General features: G+C 40.9%; 1 protein-coding gene across 1 annotated transcript in view; it reads right to left on the reverse strand.

Moving 5' to 3' along the window:
* The window catches only part of DTNBP1 (dystrobrevin binding protein 1), a 121,700-nt gene that overhangs the window by 77,581 nt on the left and 27,648 nt on the right, over nt 1-16,471 (reverse strand). The window contains exons 5-6 of the mRNA XM_027603922.2: nt 14,990-15,122; nt 2,751-2,883 (exon numbers count right to left, since the gene is read on the reverse strand). Of these exons, the coding sequence (XP_027459723.1) occupies nt 2,751-2,883; nt 14,990-15,122 (266 nt within the window). The remainder of the gene's footprint in view (nt 1-2,750; nt 2,884-14,989; nt 15,123-16,471) is intronic.

The following is a 16,471-nucleotide window of genomic DNA, read 5'->3' on the forward strand; positions in this document are numbered from 1 at the left end:
TTTCAATATTCGGTTAACTGTTAAACAACACAAGTTTGAATGGCATGGGCCCACTTATATGCAGATTTTTCTTTGATAAATACAGTATAGTACTGTAAATGTATTTTCCCTTATGATTTTCTTAGTAACATTTTTCTGTAGCTTACTGTATTGTAAGAGTACAGTGTACAGTACATACGACATACAAAGTACGTGTGAGTCAGCTGTTCACGTCGTAAGGCCTGACGCCCACGTCACCAACCGCGTCAACTGTTCACGTCGTCAGTAAGGCCTAACGCCCAAGTCAGTAACCGAGGGAGCCAGGCCTTGGGTCTTCTGACTCTAAGGACACACTCTTTCTACTACATAATTCTAACTCTTAAAGGATAAATACTCTGTCATTTCAATTACGTGAAACATATTAAGACCCGTTCAGTACATTTGGCTTTCACTTAAATTATGGGGAATGCTGCTCTCCAAACACTAAAATTAATTTTCATTTTATAACATATAAATTATAATGCATTAATTAGAATATATTTCAGTCACTGGGTAAAAGTGAAAAGAAAGATATAAAACCTCACAGTTCCAAATCTTATTACTTTTTTCTATCTAATCATCTCAGCTTACGAAAACCTGAAATTTAATTTTACATACTAAAGTATCAGATACCGTTTCAAATAATCAGTATTAACGCATATGGACAGAAAAACCGCAATATTCCTATAATTCGTGTGCTCAACCAGCTAGAAAACGTAACTGATACAAATATGGAATACCCGTCGACTCGGCCGTACAAGTAAGCGTACAAGTCAGCCAGTGCTGGTCACCTGACGCGGCATGCACCACGTCCTGAGCATTATTCTAAGCACTTTACCAACTGAATCCTTAACATAACTCTAAAAGGTCTTTTATTATCTCCATTTTACAGATGAGGAAACCACGTAACTTCTAGGGTTCACATGACCTGTACCCACACTGCCCAATTTCCTACAAAAATTTCCCAATTTGCCATTCTAAGCCTTCCTACTATGCTCCTTGAAACCTACTGTATTATAAATAAACTTACATGATTAACACGATTTCACAACAGAGTATTTCCCTACTTTTTCATTTAAAATTGCAGACTAGCCAAAACATCTCTAACTCAACCATCTCTAACTCTGCTAATCTTGCGTTGTTCTCCTCTCTTCTGGAGAGAAAGTTCTTCATCTCTCATGCCCCATGACTCAGTCTGAAACCCCCTGGGTCCCAGCACTCACCCACTCGCTCTTTGACAAGGACTCCATTCTTAATGCTGCCACATACCCTCCTGTAATCTCTGTAGGCAAATGCAATTTACAGAAAGCACCTCCAGAAAAACTCACATACTTACAAACTTCTGCAGACAATTTTATCCACAGCCCCCTTGGGGCTCCTTTTGAAGCTCTTCCATGTAGAGCCTGCACGCCACTCAATCCCACCCCCACCTGGCCGTCTCTTAAAGGGTCTCTCCCTGAACTGCCCGTGTCGGAATCGCCTGGAATGCTTGTCTACAGCAAAACCACTGGAATTAACTTGGGAACTGGGGCTGTCCAGTGATGGAGCCAAGGTGTTTGCATGTGAAACACTACCCAGGTGATTCTTATGGCTCATTAACCTTTAAGACCCAGTCCTAGAAACACATGGACCCGATCCAAAACTTCAGAATACTCAGTTTCATCTCTGCCCCATCCTTTGGCATTATTCTAGAAAACTATGACGTCAGTGTGATAATCTACAATACCTACATATTAGCTTCACTTTTTTTCCTCCTGTATGCCAGTGACCGGCACTTCCTGTCTGTGTCAACAACCCAGTCCTCCCATACTGCCACTCCCTCGATGAGAACACTTAAAACCAACAGGATACTCTGCCTAGCCGATCTTTCTTCCTCTCCCTCCAAATCTGCTCTCAGGCCTAAGCCCAACTCCAATCCCACGACCTGGGTTTTCTTGCACTATCACAAACCCCTCTCATGGCTCCCCTCCCTGCTCTGCGCGGGGCAGACCACGGACTGCCTCGGGCACTCTCATCAGCTACCGTGGTCCCTGCCCCGTGGACCGGAATTCCAAGCCTGCCTGAGGGGGCACTGCATGAGCTGGGATGCTGCAGCTGGTCCCACAAACGGTCACCCTTGGGCTTCTCTTCTGCGTCCAGTTCCTATCGGCTCCATGACAACAGTCACGATTATAACTAACACTTACAGAGCACTTTTTGTGCCTGATAGCTCTTACCTCATTTAGTCCTCACAACAACCCTATGAAGTGGGTATAGTATCATCCTATCGGCCAGAGACACTGAGGCTAAGAGAGAGCAAGTAACTTGCTTACGGCCTCACAGCCAGTACGTGACAAAGCTGAGATTCAAACCCCACGAGCCTGTTTCCCCAGCCTGGGCTCAGGTTCCTTTTCTTCCTGCTCTCGTAATAAAGGAGGAGAAAAGAAAGAAAAGGAAGAAAGCAGTTCAGGGTATGCCACTTGGAGACAATGAGGTCAGGGCTCCTGCCTTCTGGGAGGGCTGTGGCTGTCACTCTGCTCCCCTCCACCTTTTATCCCAGCCTCAGCTTTACAGAGCTCATCTCCATAAAATGGCAACATACAGCGGAACCAAAACACAGATGTGTCTCAAGGTCATGTTCTGGAAAGCTTATGAATGAGCTTCACATGTTGCAACTGTTTGTCTTTTATCGGCCCAAACTTATAAAGAACAGCATGTAAAATGAATACTGTTGACCAATTTTTCAAACTCACCTCTTATTTTTCTTGTAATTTTCCAATTGTTGGGACTGCATATGTTTGTATCTTTCTAATTCACACTGTCCACATAAATCCTCCAGATTCAACAGGTCGTTTTCGACTTCCTCAAAGCTAGCTTCTAAGTGAGCTGAAAGTACATAAGGTCCAAAAAAAAAAAAAATAAGAAACGTAAAAAAATCAGAATCCTCAATCATGGAGGAAAAAAAAAAGTGTTCAACAGAAAGTTTAAAATGAAATTGTTTTGCATTTATTTAATATTCTTTATTAAGCATTTTGAAGCAAAATAAAACACTGACCAACTTTAAAATGTACTTCAAATTCTCGAGTTTATTTTTATATTTCAAACATTTGCAAGATATAATTTTCCAAAATACTTCAAATACTCTATTAACCAGGATGATGAGGAAACAGAGCATCGTGATTAATCTAATGTGATATTCTAATGATCGCATAAACCACATGTGAATAATCAAGTTTGACATGAGAATATAGCAAATTATGATTAACACAAATTATATCAAACGTAATTTAAAATTTGAGATTCCAAGTTACTTAAGCAGAGCATTTGTTTTGCCCTGGCGAATGATATACATCAATTTTCACAAGTCACTTCAGAGCTGTACAGATACTCAGTAAGCCCAGGTCACTAGGTGGTGGGGAAGAGACTTAGCTCTGCCCACCAGACCACTGTGGTCTCTACTGTGCCTCTAGGCCACAGAGCTTGGCAGCTTTACTGGAACATGGAGATCATGTTCCAGTAAAAGCCTTCATTTAAAAGATTCAAGACCAAAGCCTGCAGAAATTAACTCAGTGCTTTGCCAAGGTCACCTAGCGACTGAAGGGCAGCTGGGACAAACTGAGTCCCTCTTGCACTAAAATAATTTTGAGTTGATAGTGTGCTAGGTGAACCAAGACTTCATAGTTGTAGAAGTGAGGATTGGTTGTTTTCTCCAACAACAGAGAAGTTTTAGAGGTCAAAGATTTTAGAGAACTACAACAGCACATTGGCCATTTACCGAACACCACACATGTGCCAGACACTGGCATACAAAGATGAAAGACAGTCCTTGTGCCAAAGAGCTCAAAGTAGGAGGAGAGATGTATTTCAACAACACCACGTCCTGGCGGAGTGAGGTGTGCGGTGCTCGGGAAACTCAAGAGTGGCATCTAACACAGATGAGGGAGGGGAGGGGAAGGTCCAGCAAGAGACTGACGCCCAAATGTGGAAGTCACAGCCACCCAGTGGGGAGGGGAAGGGGCAGCAGAGAAGGAGCGAGCTAGCTGTGCAGCCTTCCAGTCCTGCTTTCACATAAATAGCTAAATACAATTACGGCACGTCTAATTCCTTCATGTGTCCACTAGATTTCCACAGGACTTTCCAAATTAGCTTTTGTAGCACCTGGATTAAAAGCACACTCCTCAAGTTTCAACTTGCAGTTTTAGGTTTATTAGATGCACATTTTGGCCTGTTTGTAATCTTTGATCCAAAGATCTGGCCAAATATCTGTGCTATCTATAAAACCTCCCTCTTATGTTTGGTAGAGCCTAGGGTTTAAAGACATGGATTTGGGGGGAAAATAAAATTTTACTGAAAAATAAAAATGTGATGACAGTTTAGCAGTCCTTTTCAAAAACATTTCAGGTACTCCCAGATATTGATGGGTCACTGTAAAACCGTGGGAGGGCTGCAAAGGGCTGATGATCATGCAGTTCGTAACAGTTTTGAATCTATCTTCAGGGGCCACAAAAGACTGTTAATATATGTGATATGGGATTATGGAAAGCCTAACCTAAAACAATATGCAAAATCTAAATTTCGGTCCATGAGGAATTAAATCCAAGATTTTTAATAATGACACGAATGGTACATAGAGGGTTTATGTGGGGAGAAAACCGGCAAAATGACATTACTATATTCATTGCTGTTTACGTTATTTTTTTGTTGTTGTTATTACATCAAATGGAAAAACGAGTAGAAGCCTCAGTCTCGGAGCTATGACTACTGACCCTGAAGAAGCAGTATTCTGCTCATTCTTTTATAACTAGCTTGACGGGGTCTTAAAAGGCGATCATAGCTAATAGGATTATTTAAAAGGCTATTTCACTTTGATTAGTGATAAGAACTAGAATAATTAAATTTAATATGGAATCCATTTAAGTCTAAGCTACTTGGTTCCTGCAGTATCATGCATGTTACGTTGTTATCCTTAATGTACCGGGGACCAATGAGGAGGAGGGCTTTGAAGCACAGGCTTGGAAACCCCGCTCTGTCCCTTACAATGAGGTGAGACATCTCATCTGTAAAAAAGGACTAACAATGCACATCTTGCAAAGCTGTCAAAAGGGTCCAATGGGGCAAAGTATATACTATATACTTACACATAAATATAAATACGAAGTATACCTAACTTAGCACTTGACAGTAGTTTATAACTGATTATTAAAAATACAGGGAAAAGGGCGCCTGGGTGGCTCAGTTGTTAAGCATCTGCCTTCGGCTCAGGTCATGGTCCCAGGGTCCTGGGATCAAGTCCCACATCGGGCTCCCTGCTCGGCAGGAAGCCTGCTTCTCCCTCTCCCACTCCCTCTGCTTGTGTTCCTGCTCTCGCTATCTCTCTCTCTCTCTGTCAAATAAATAAATAAAATCTTAAAAAAAAATACAGGGAAAAAACTATAAAAATTAGCTAAGTTCCATAAAAGTCATTTATTTATTTGTTTTTTACAAGAGTTTGAGAGAGAGAGCACACAAGCACACTCACACAAGTGGTGGTGAGTGGAGGACAGGCAGACGGAGAGGTAGAGGGAGAGAATCTCAAGCAGACCCTCCACTGAGCAGGGAGCCCGATCGCACGACCCTGTGATCATACCATGACTTGAGCCAAAACCAAGAGTCAGACACTCAACCGACTGAGCCATCCACATAAAAGTCATTTAAAACTAGTAATTTGGCATACCAGAAATGATCATGATGTAAACACCTACAGATATAACAGACCAAAATATCAATAAAATTTTCATTTTTTTCTAGCAAACTTACATGCCTAAAAATTATACTCAAAACTATGTTGTTAGACTTAAGATCCCTTACAAATGAGGGGAATTAAACTTTAAATGATTTTGCTAAAAAGAAAATAAGTAATGGAATCAATAACTGTTCTATATTTGAAGACATATATATATTTTTACCTTTTTGATTTTTATTTGGACAGACGACAAGTTCTTTTTTTTATAGATATATTTTTTAAAGACGTTATTTATTTGACAGAGAGAGGGAAAGAGAGCACAAGCATGGGGAGAAGCAGGCCTCCCGCGGAGCAGGGAGCCTGATGCGGGACTCGATCCCGGGACGCCAGGATCATGACCTGAGCCGAAGGCAGTTGCTTAACCGACTGAGCCACCCAGGCGCCCCAGATAGCAATTTCTATTTAGAGTCTAGCTCTCTTGGTTGACTAGAGAACTAATGAAACCAGAAACTTGAATGAAATGACTTGATACCTAGTCAGGCCAATTCATTTCTCATGGAGAGAAATTCTCTTCTAGATACACACTGAACTTGCCATCCTAGTTCATTCTTGTGTTAATAAAATGGCGACCAAGTGAAGCATGTGACTGGTTTAGTACCAAACCTGGAACTACTACTAAGAAACAAACTAGGGGCGCCTGGGTGGCTCAGGTCATGATCTTGGGGTCCTGGGATCGAGACCCATGTCAGGCTCCCTGCTCAGTTAATCTAGATCTAAAATGCTTGGGAGACTCAGTGGCCATTTCATTGCTACCACCAAATTTGTATTTATGTTCTCTCCTCTACAAAGTTAAAGCTCCTGAGTACTTTAAGAATCCAGTTTAGGGGTGTCTGGGTGGCGCAGTCTGTTAAGCGTCTGCCTTCAGCTCAGGTCATGATCTTAGGGTCCTGGGATCGAGCCCTGTGTTGGGCTCCCTGCTCAGTGGGGAGTCTCCTTGAGATTCTCTCTCCCTCTGCCCCTTCCCCCTGCTCATGCGCTCACTCTCTCTCTCTCAAATCAATAAATAAAATCTTAAAAAAAAAGAATCCAGTTTAACACCTTAACTTAGTATTCAGAAACCTATCACCCCCCCCAGGGTCACAACCTACTTTTCCAATCTCACTACTACTTTCCTTCGGGACCACTCACCATTCTAAGACGACTCATGTACGTTCCTGTCTCTCTGACTCTGTCTACTCGTGAGATGCCTCTGCTTGCCTGCCCTCCCCCTTCTTCTGCACCTCCACACACCTCTGAACCTCACACAGAGCTTATACTCTGATATTATCAACTATTTATATATTCCTGCGTATTCTCTCAGGAATCAGTAAGGGTCTTAAGGGTAATAACTGAATGTTTGCATCTTTGTATCCCCTAATACCTAGTCTACTGAATTCAACTAAGAATGACTCTATCCCACTAAAACATCGAATAATAACCAAAAAAGCAAATGTATGATTCATGTTCATCTAACTTAAATATAGGAGCTTATGCTAAATTTTGTAAAAGGATGAATTAAACATGGGCAGAGAAGTTAGAAAACATTAGGCAACACTATGGTACTTTTGTTATTAATATGTCAGACCAGGCCCCTCATCAGTGAGTTAGAGCAGCAAAAGCAATGGAAATTTTCCATTTTAACTCTTAACTGGCTTGAAATCAGGAGTCAAATATAGAAGAACTATCTTGACAAAAATAAATGTTCTTCCTTTTTCACAGTAGAAACTTTTAAAAATCCCTTTAAATAATTACAAGCATATATATGTGATGAGTACTCTGAATATTTTATATTGCATTTAAATGGCAGAAAATGAATGTCCTGGTCACAACCTGCTCATTTCCCATTACAAAATGAATCGTGTATGTGAGTTAGTTGGTAACCCAAACATAGAACGCACGCATACAAAACACTAGCAGGGCTCCACGGACACAAATATACCCTCACAAGCTCAAACCTGACCATTTTGCTCGCTACACCAACAGCCTGTGTCTCATTCAGCGACCAGTGGAAAAGAGAGGTGGAATTTTATTGTGAAAAGCCATGTGGGAATGCCTGACAACTGTGCAGGGAAGAGCCTCACAATCCTTGGTGAGAAGACCATCCCGGAGGAAGAGCAATTCTGCTTGGAATTTTTCTTTGTGCCATTTGTTTGAAATACGTATTATCTGCAGTGTAACCGCTTATATATGAAGATGGGGTGGCACACTAAAATTATTTCATACTTAATGAGTACTTTTCTAACAAAACAATTAGCCTCGAGGAAGAAAGAAATCTTTGGTTGCAAAACCAGAGGTCACAGAGACCAGGTACTAAAAGGCTTCAAAGATCCTTCAAATGCTTACATTACCCTTTTACGTAATAAGATAATACAGCAATGATGCTGCGGTAACAAGGAACTTTAAGAAGTGCATTAGCTTGCAAATGCCGTTATGGCCTGAACGAGATCTGGGTAGCACAGGAAAAGGTGTCTAAAGAGAGTTAATGTTCCTCCTCCCAGAAAGGAACCTGAACAATAAAATAAACCTAGTTCACAAAACACCTGTAGCTGGGGGCAGCCTTCCTGCCAGACGCTCTCAAATTCCATAAAGACAGCAAAACAACAATGTATCAGGTTAGGTCAGATCAAAAGAAAGATACAAACTCAGTCTATGGCTGTCACTATTACAGCACTCTGTTATCTAAGAATTCACAGAATCTCCTGTTCTGGAAGAAGAGAACAGTCTTTTCGAAGTAGGTCACTTAAACTAAGCAAGAGCAAAAACTCCGAGGAGCCACTGACATTTTAAACTTCAATAAAGGAATAGGGTTAGGCTACCCTCTAGTGGAAGTTCAAGAAAATTCAATACTTTTCACACATATTACCAGTTTTATGATAAAATGCACACTGTGGTTATTTCAGAAGAAGGACGAATCTGGTTGACAACATTCCATTTTTTCTCCTTATACATGATCTACCAATGATCAGAATACGACACTGTTCATCTACCACATTTCATGCTGTGGCTTTGCATTCTACCCAATTTTACAGGATAAGCTCAATTGCGTAACATCCATCCAAACCCTTCTATCAAAGAAGAGTGGTTTTGCAAATTTGCAAAGGCTAGAGAGACTTCCACTAGAACGTGGGCATCCTGATGGCAGGTACCCAGTCCTGTTCAGTGTTATAGTCCCCGAGCCTACAAAGAGCCCCATGGCACACGGTAGATATCTCATTAGGTACTAAGCACTGAGCCGAGTGCTCTCCTTACATCTGTCATCTCGTTCAATCCTCCAACTACCCTCTGAGGCAGGGACTCTCATCCTCTTTCTGCAAAGAAACAAGCTTGGAGCGGTCAAGAAGCCTGCATGGGGTCTCACAGGAAGTTGTGGAACTGGGATCCAAACCCAGACATGAGAGGAGGCCACAGCCCTTATTCTCTAGTTCCCAGCGTATCTTCATCGTTTTTTTTAAACATCAAACTACCAGTAATTATCTATTACACAGGCTTATGTAAGATGAATGGATCACACTCCATTTGAAAAAAAAAAATGAAGGGATTATCCAGTCTTACTTCACAATTCCTGGGGGATCAGGTAATCAGGAGTCATATTTATTAAGCCATAGGATAAGGCATCTAAAAGCATCATCAAAGGTTCAGATCGCTCACATCACATAAGTCCTTTACTCTGTAATAAGGGCAGGTAGTCTAGAGGGCAGAGCAAGACTTTTTTAAAAAGGACGCGTAGCCCGGAAGATGGTGGGACTGGCTGAATATGGTATCAGATCTGACAGGAAAAGAGCACAAAGTTCAAAGAAGTTAAGAGAATCCTGTGACTATATACAGGTCAGTTACTATTTCCTAGCTTTTAAAATTTTTTAAATTATTGCTTGACTAAGCCTTAATATTACGTCAAAGTATTAAGGTGATAAGAGATATTTTGAGGCTGCAAAAAAATAAAAGAATCCAGTAGTATATGTGCAAACATTTAAGACACTGGTTCCAATATCTAGGAATGATACATAAACTTAAAGGGGTGATACCCAAGGTCTATAAAGAACTTCTCAAACTCAACACTCAAAAAACAAATAACCCAGTCAAAAAATGGGCAGAACATGAACAGACACTTCTCCAAAGAAGACATACAAATGGCTAACAGACATATGAAAAAAGGCTCAACATCATCAGCCATCAGGGAAATACAAATCAAAACCACAATGAGATACCACCTCACACCCGTCAGAATGGCTAAAATTAACAACACAGGAAACGACAGATGTTGGCGGGGATGTGGAGAAAGGGGAACCCTCCTACACTGTTGATGGGAATGCAAGCTGGTGCAGCCACTCTGGAAAACAGTATGGAGGTTCCTCAAGATGTTGAATGGAGCTACCCTACGACCCAGCAATTGCACTACTGGGTGTTTACCCCAAAGATACAGATGTAGTGAAAAGAAGGGCCACATGCACCCCAATGTTCATAGCAGCAATGTCCACAATAACCAAACTGTGGAAAGAGCTGAGATGCTGTTCAACAGATGAATGGATAAAGAAGATGTGGTCCATATACACAATGGAATATTATTCAGCCATCAGAAAGGATGAATACCCACCATTCGCAATCGACATGGATGGAACTGGAGGGGATTATGCTAAGTGAAGTAAAGCAGAGAAAGACACCTGTCATATAATCTCACTGATATGTGGAACATAACGAATAGCAGGGAGGACCACAGGGGAAGGGAAGGAAAGCTGAAGGGGGAGAAATCAGAGAGGGAGATGAACCATGAGAGACCATGGACCCTGGGAAACGAACTGAGGGTCTCAGGAGGGAGGAGGGAGGAGGGGGTAATAGGGTGATGGGTATTAAGGAGGGCACGTGTTGTGATGTGCACTGGGTGTTTTATGTAACTAATGAATCACTGAACACTACATCAAAAATTAATGATGTACTATATAGTAGCTAACTGAACATAATAATAAAAAAATGAATTCATACACTACATTCATGATATAGATATATGTTTATATAACCTACGCCATCAAATCTGGCTTTAAAATCTTTTCCTATTGTAAAGAATATCAGCACCCGGTCCAAGACATTTAAGTTGCTTAAACATTTCATACAGAAATGAGGCCTAATAACTGTACAATGGCCTCTCAGTGTTTAAGTGAAAGGAAGAGTCACACATCTCTCATTTTAAATCAAAAGCTAGAAATGATTAAGCTCGGTGAGGAAGGCATGTCGAAAGCTGAGACAGGTTGAAAGCTAGGCCTTTTGCACCAAGCAGTTAGCCAAGTTGTGAATGCAAAGAGAAAGTTCTTGAAGGGAATGAAAAGTACTACTCTAATGATCCCATGAATGACAAGAAAGCAAAACGGTAGTATTGCCAACATGGAGAAAGTTTGAGCGGTCTGGACCAAAGATCAAACCAGCCACAACATTCCTTTAAGCCAAAGTCTAATCCAGAGCCAGGCCCTGACTCTCTTCAGTTCTCTGAAATAAATTCTGAGGCTGGCAGAGGTTGGTTCATGAGGTTTAAGGAAAGAAACCATCTTTGTAACACCGAGTGCCAGGTGAAGCAGGAAGTGCTGATGGAGAAGCTGCAGCAAGTTCTCCAGAAGATCGAGCTGAGAGAGTTAATGAAGGTGGCTGCAACTGAACAACAGATTTTCAATGTAGATGAAGCAGCCTTCTATAGGAAGAAGATGTCATCCAGGACTTCCACAGCTGGAGAGGAGAAGTCAATGCCTGCCTTCCAAGGACAGGCTGACTCTCTTGTTAGGAGCCAATGCAGCTGCTGACTTGAAGTTGAAGCCAATGCTCATTCACCTTTTCGAAAATCCTCGGGCCCTTAAGAATGATGCTAGATCTACTCTGCCTCTGCTCTATAAATGAAACAACAAAGCCTAGATGACAGCACATCTGTTTACAACATGGTTTGCTGAATATTTTAAGCCCACTGTCGAGACCTACTGCTCAGGAAAAAAGATTCCTTTCAAAATATGACTGCTCACTGACAATGCACCTGGTCTCCCAAGAGCTGGTGGAGATGGACAACAAGATATATGTTGTTTTCATCCCTGCTGACACAACATCCATTCTGCAGCCCATGGATCAAGGAGTCATTTCAACTTTCAAGTCTTATTAAGAAATACATTTATACATTTTGTAAGACGAGAGTTGCCATAGATACTGATTCCTCTGGTGTATCTGGGCAAAGCGAATTGGAAATCTTCCAGAAAAAACTCACCATTTAGAGTCCACTAAGAACATTCATGATTCATGGGGAGAGGTCAAAATATCAACATGAACAGAAGTTTGGAAGAAGTCAATTCCTACCCTCATGGATGACTTTGAGGGGTTCAGGACGTCAGTGGAGGAAGTCACTGCAGATGTGGTGGAAACAGCAAGAGAACTAGAGTTAGAGGTGGAGGCTGAAGATGGGACTGCGCTGCTGCCATCTCATGATCAGACCTCGTGAGGAGAGGCTTGTTATGGATGAGCAAAGAAAGAGCTTCCGGAGACGGAAGCTTCTCCTGGTGATGATGCCGCAAAGACTGTTGGAATGACAATGAAGGATTTAGAATATTACATAAACTTAGTTGATCAAGCAGCGGCAGGGTTTGAGAGGATGGACTCCAATTCTGAAAGAAGTTCTACTGTGGGCAAAATGCTATCAAACAGCATCACAAGCTACAGGGAAATCACTCATGAAAGTCAGAGTCAATGGATGAAGCAAACTTCAATACTGTCTTATTTTAAGAACTTGCCACAGCCACCCCACCTTCAGCAACCAGCACCCTGATCAGTCAGTAGCCGGTAACATGAATGCAAGACCCTCCATCAGCAGAAAGATTGCAATTTGCTGGAAACTCAGATGATGGTTAGCACTGTTTAGCAATGAAGTACTTTTTTAAAATATTATTTATGTTAGAGAAAGAGTGCATGAGAGCACGAGAGGGAGAGGGAGAGAAAATGTCAAGCAGATTCCATACTGAGCACAGAGCCCGATGCAGGGTTCGATCCCAGGACACTGAGATCGCGACCTGAGCTGAAACCAAGAGTCAGACACCCAAATGACTGTGCCACCCGGGCACCCCAGCAATGAAGTATTTTTTAATTAAGGTACATAATTTTTCTAGACATATGCTATTACACACTTAACAGACTACAGTATAGTGTAAACGTAACTTTTATATAAGCTGGGGAACCAAAAAATTCATTTGACTCACTTGATTGCAATATCTGCTTTACTGCAGTGGTCTGGAACCAAACCCACAATATCTGAGGCATGCCTATATATTCTATTTTAAGAAAGACTTATATGAACTGCATTTCCCAAGCAGAATTAACTAGGAGAGTAATTAGAATTGTAGCAAAATGCATTTAATCAGTAAAGTGGTATCAAAGAACCTCCATCAACAGAGTTTACTCCCAGCTAGGAAAAAAAGAAGGGAGGTTTTCCTATCTGCAAAGAAATACACAACCCATCTAAAGCAAATGACTCAGACAGATGCAGGAAGATAAGCCAAAATAAAGTGGCTAAAAAGAAAATCCCAAATGTCTTGGAGGCTATTTCTCTAGTTAGCTATCAAAGGCTGGACAAGGATCATTACTATACCCACAAGAGGGAAGTGGGGCAGAAGACAATCACAGCTATTTTACATTTCTCTTAAGACCCAGGATCTCTTTTTCACGCCCCGCTTTCAGAACTAACCGAACACTGATACCAGAAGGTAACCAGGGCTTTCAGAATACAGTTCATGAGGGGCGCCTGGGTGGCACAGTCTGGTAGGTGTCCAATTCTTGATTTCGGCTCAGGTGGTGATCTCAGGTCTTGCACTGGGCTCCGTGCTCAGTTTGAGATTCTTTTCTCCCTCTTCCTCTGCCCCTCCCACTCATGCTCTCTAATAATAAAATAAATCTTTAAAAAAAAAAAGCACACAGTTCATGAGACTATTGACAGTTGCCATCCTGTCTCATTCCCCGCTCAGGACACCATCACCGTGACTGGGATCCTGGATCCACATCTTATTAACTGTGTGACCCTGAGCAGGTCACAGTCTCTCTGAGCCTCACTCTCCTGAGCTGTAAAATGGGATGATAATAGCTACTTTTAAAGGGTTCATGTGAGGATTAAAGAGAACGTTTATAAAGCACCTCACAGTCTCTGACATATGATAGGTGCTGTAAATGTTAGTTACTGTTATCAGCAACAGCATCCCAAATACTATTCAGGTCCATGTCATCCACACACACAAAAACTGTTTTATGATTTACTAATTACCGGCTTTGTAAATCATTTTGGTTTTGCTTAAGAAGGGTAATATTGAAAAACAGAAAGAAATGATAAGGTACCCGTACCTTCTTACCTGTAAGACTGAATCAGGTTACTGGCCCGGGAAGTTTATCTCCCATGTAGATACTCCTACCTCTTACACTTCACTAAGATCTTAAGCTTGGTAAGAGTGAGCCATGATACTATCCTATCATGTGGTACTATCAAACATAAAAGGGAATTTTTTGACTATAAGTCCAAGAAATAAGGAATATCAGCCTAATTCATTCCAATGAAAACAAAAAAATATGAACTTCCACAGATATAAATTTAGCCAAACAGGCACCCTGATTTACCTGGATTTGTTTCATCTCTCAAGTGTTCAAGGAGGGAAAAAAAACACATTTCAAGATACGAAGCTTTAGGCAGACCTAATTTTTAAAGCAGTAACTTCCAGAGTATATTCTACAACCAGAACAAAGTCACTATAACCCCTTTTATTTTATATATTTGTACTTTTTTTTTTTTTAATTAGGCTCCATGTGCAGCATAGAGCCCAGTGTGGGCCTCAAACTCATGACCCTGAGATCAAGACCTGAGCTGAGATCAAGAGTCGGATGCTTAAACAACTGAGCCACCCAGGCGCCCCTATATATTTATACTTTTAAACTGAGATCCAATGTCACACACACAACCCTGAATCACCCTAAGAACCAACAAATTATAATTGTGTTTCCAGAGCTGAACTGAGGCAGAAAAGGTTAGTGGTATATTTTGGAAATAATTTCTATACTTTAAAACTATTTCCTGTCCAATCCTGTGTTAATCAGACATGAAATTAACTATAAGTAACTCTTTTCCAAAAAATCGTATTAACCAAGAATTTAATGTATTCTTAGAGGGCTTTGAATTTCTATCCTTTGAATTTCTCATTCCTAAAAGTGATATACAGATACAAACATAAAACTCACTCAGGTTTGCTGTCATGGATTCTAAATCTGCTAGTAAGCCGGGAAGTTGTTGGAGCTGCTCCTGTAATTCGACCAGGCTCGCCCTCTTCTTTTCCCAGTGTGCCGAAAGCATAACCACCTCGCTGTCCACCAGCTGCAACACAGAGGAGCAAGGGTAAGGTAAACGCAGATTTCAGGCACAAGGAAGTGACAGTTGGCAGAATGAGAGTTACTCACTGTTATCTTTAAAACCCCTCTACTGAGTATCCACAACAGGACACCCCGAGAAAACTGGAGTTGTTTTCTTTCTTAAAAAAGTACCAACTTAACATTCAGTGCAGAAAACCTCAAATTACTGCTTGTCTCGCTGCATCTTAACTCGGAGAAGGGAAAGTTCAGAACTGACCTTAGAAATCACTTCTAACTATACCCTGTTTTTAAGTAAACCATGTATTTGAAAATCCAAATCTAGAAAAAATAAATCAAAAACCCAACACTAACAACTGAAAAGAAAACAAAAACAACCCAAACCGCAATTACCAGGTAATTATTTGCTTTACAAAAGGACTTTTTTGAAGAGAAAAGTTACTGAATGCATTTAGAATATATACGATTCAATTTATATTTGACAGGAACACACAGCATTTAGGTAAATAGTACTTGTACATGAAGGAATTAAGGCAAGTGATGGATTCTGGAAAAAAGGAAAATAGCACTTATGTTAACAAAGAAGGAATTCGAATGTAAAGGGCTCCTAATAGCAGGGCTGTGACATACTAGACTAGCCTGAAGGAATGCCAACTTCTTTTACTGAACATTGTAGAGAAAATGACAGACATCAGTTTCTCCCAGAAAATTCTGTTTTGGTCTTAACATGGCAGGAGGGAAAGGGCTTAGAATAAGATTTAGAAGGAGCAGGGAGAGGTCATCTTTTGAAAACACCACCAATGATAAGCAAGAATTGTGAAAGATAACCACAGTAGTAGAATAAATACAAAGACTGCAAAATTCATTATATAAGAGAAGAAAATGCATTTAAATTTTACCTGTAAATCAGAGTTCACAGTTAAGTTTAAAAAAAAAAAAGACATTTTACATATTCCAATAAGATTTTTCTGGAGTTAGAACATGAATACAACAAATTCTTTTTTTAAGACTTTTTAAAAAGATTTTATTTATTTGAGAGAGTGCGTGCACGTGCGCACAGGAGCATGGGGGGGAGGGGCAGAGGAACAAGCAGACTCCCTGATGAGCGCAGAGCCCCATGCAGGGCTTGATCCCAGGACCCTGAGATCATGACCTGAGCCAGAATCAAGAGTCAGATGCTTAACTGACTGAGCCACCTAGGTGCCCCTGAATACAACAAATTCTTACTGAATCCCACTAAGGTAACAAAGAACTTCAGAGAAATAAAAATATCAAAATTAGATGCAAAATTATTTGTATGTGGTTCTAGATTGCTTCGGTTTCTACATTTTAATATTCTAGAAATTCCCAACATGG

Source organism: Zalophus californianus, chromosome 7, assembly GCF_009762305.2.
Source record: "Zalophus californianus isolate mZalCal1 chromosome 7, mZalCal1.pri.v2, whole genome shotgun sequence".
In the NCBI taxonomy this organism is placed as follows: Eukaryota; Metazoa; Chordata; class Mammalia; order Carnivora; family Otariidae; genus Zalophus; species Zalophus californianus.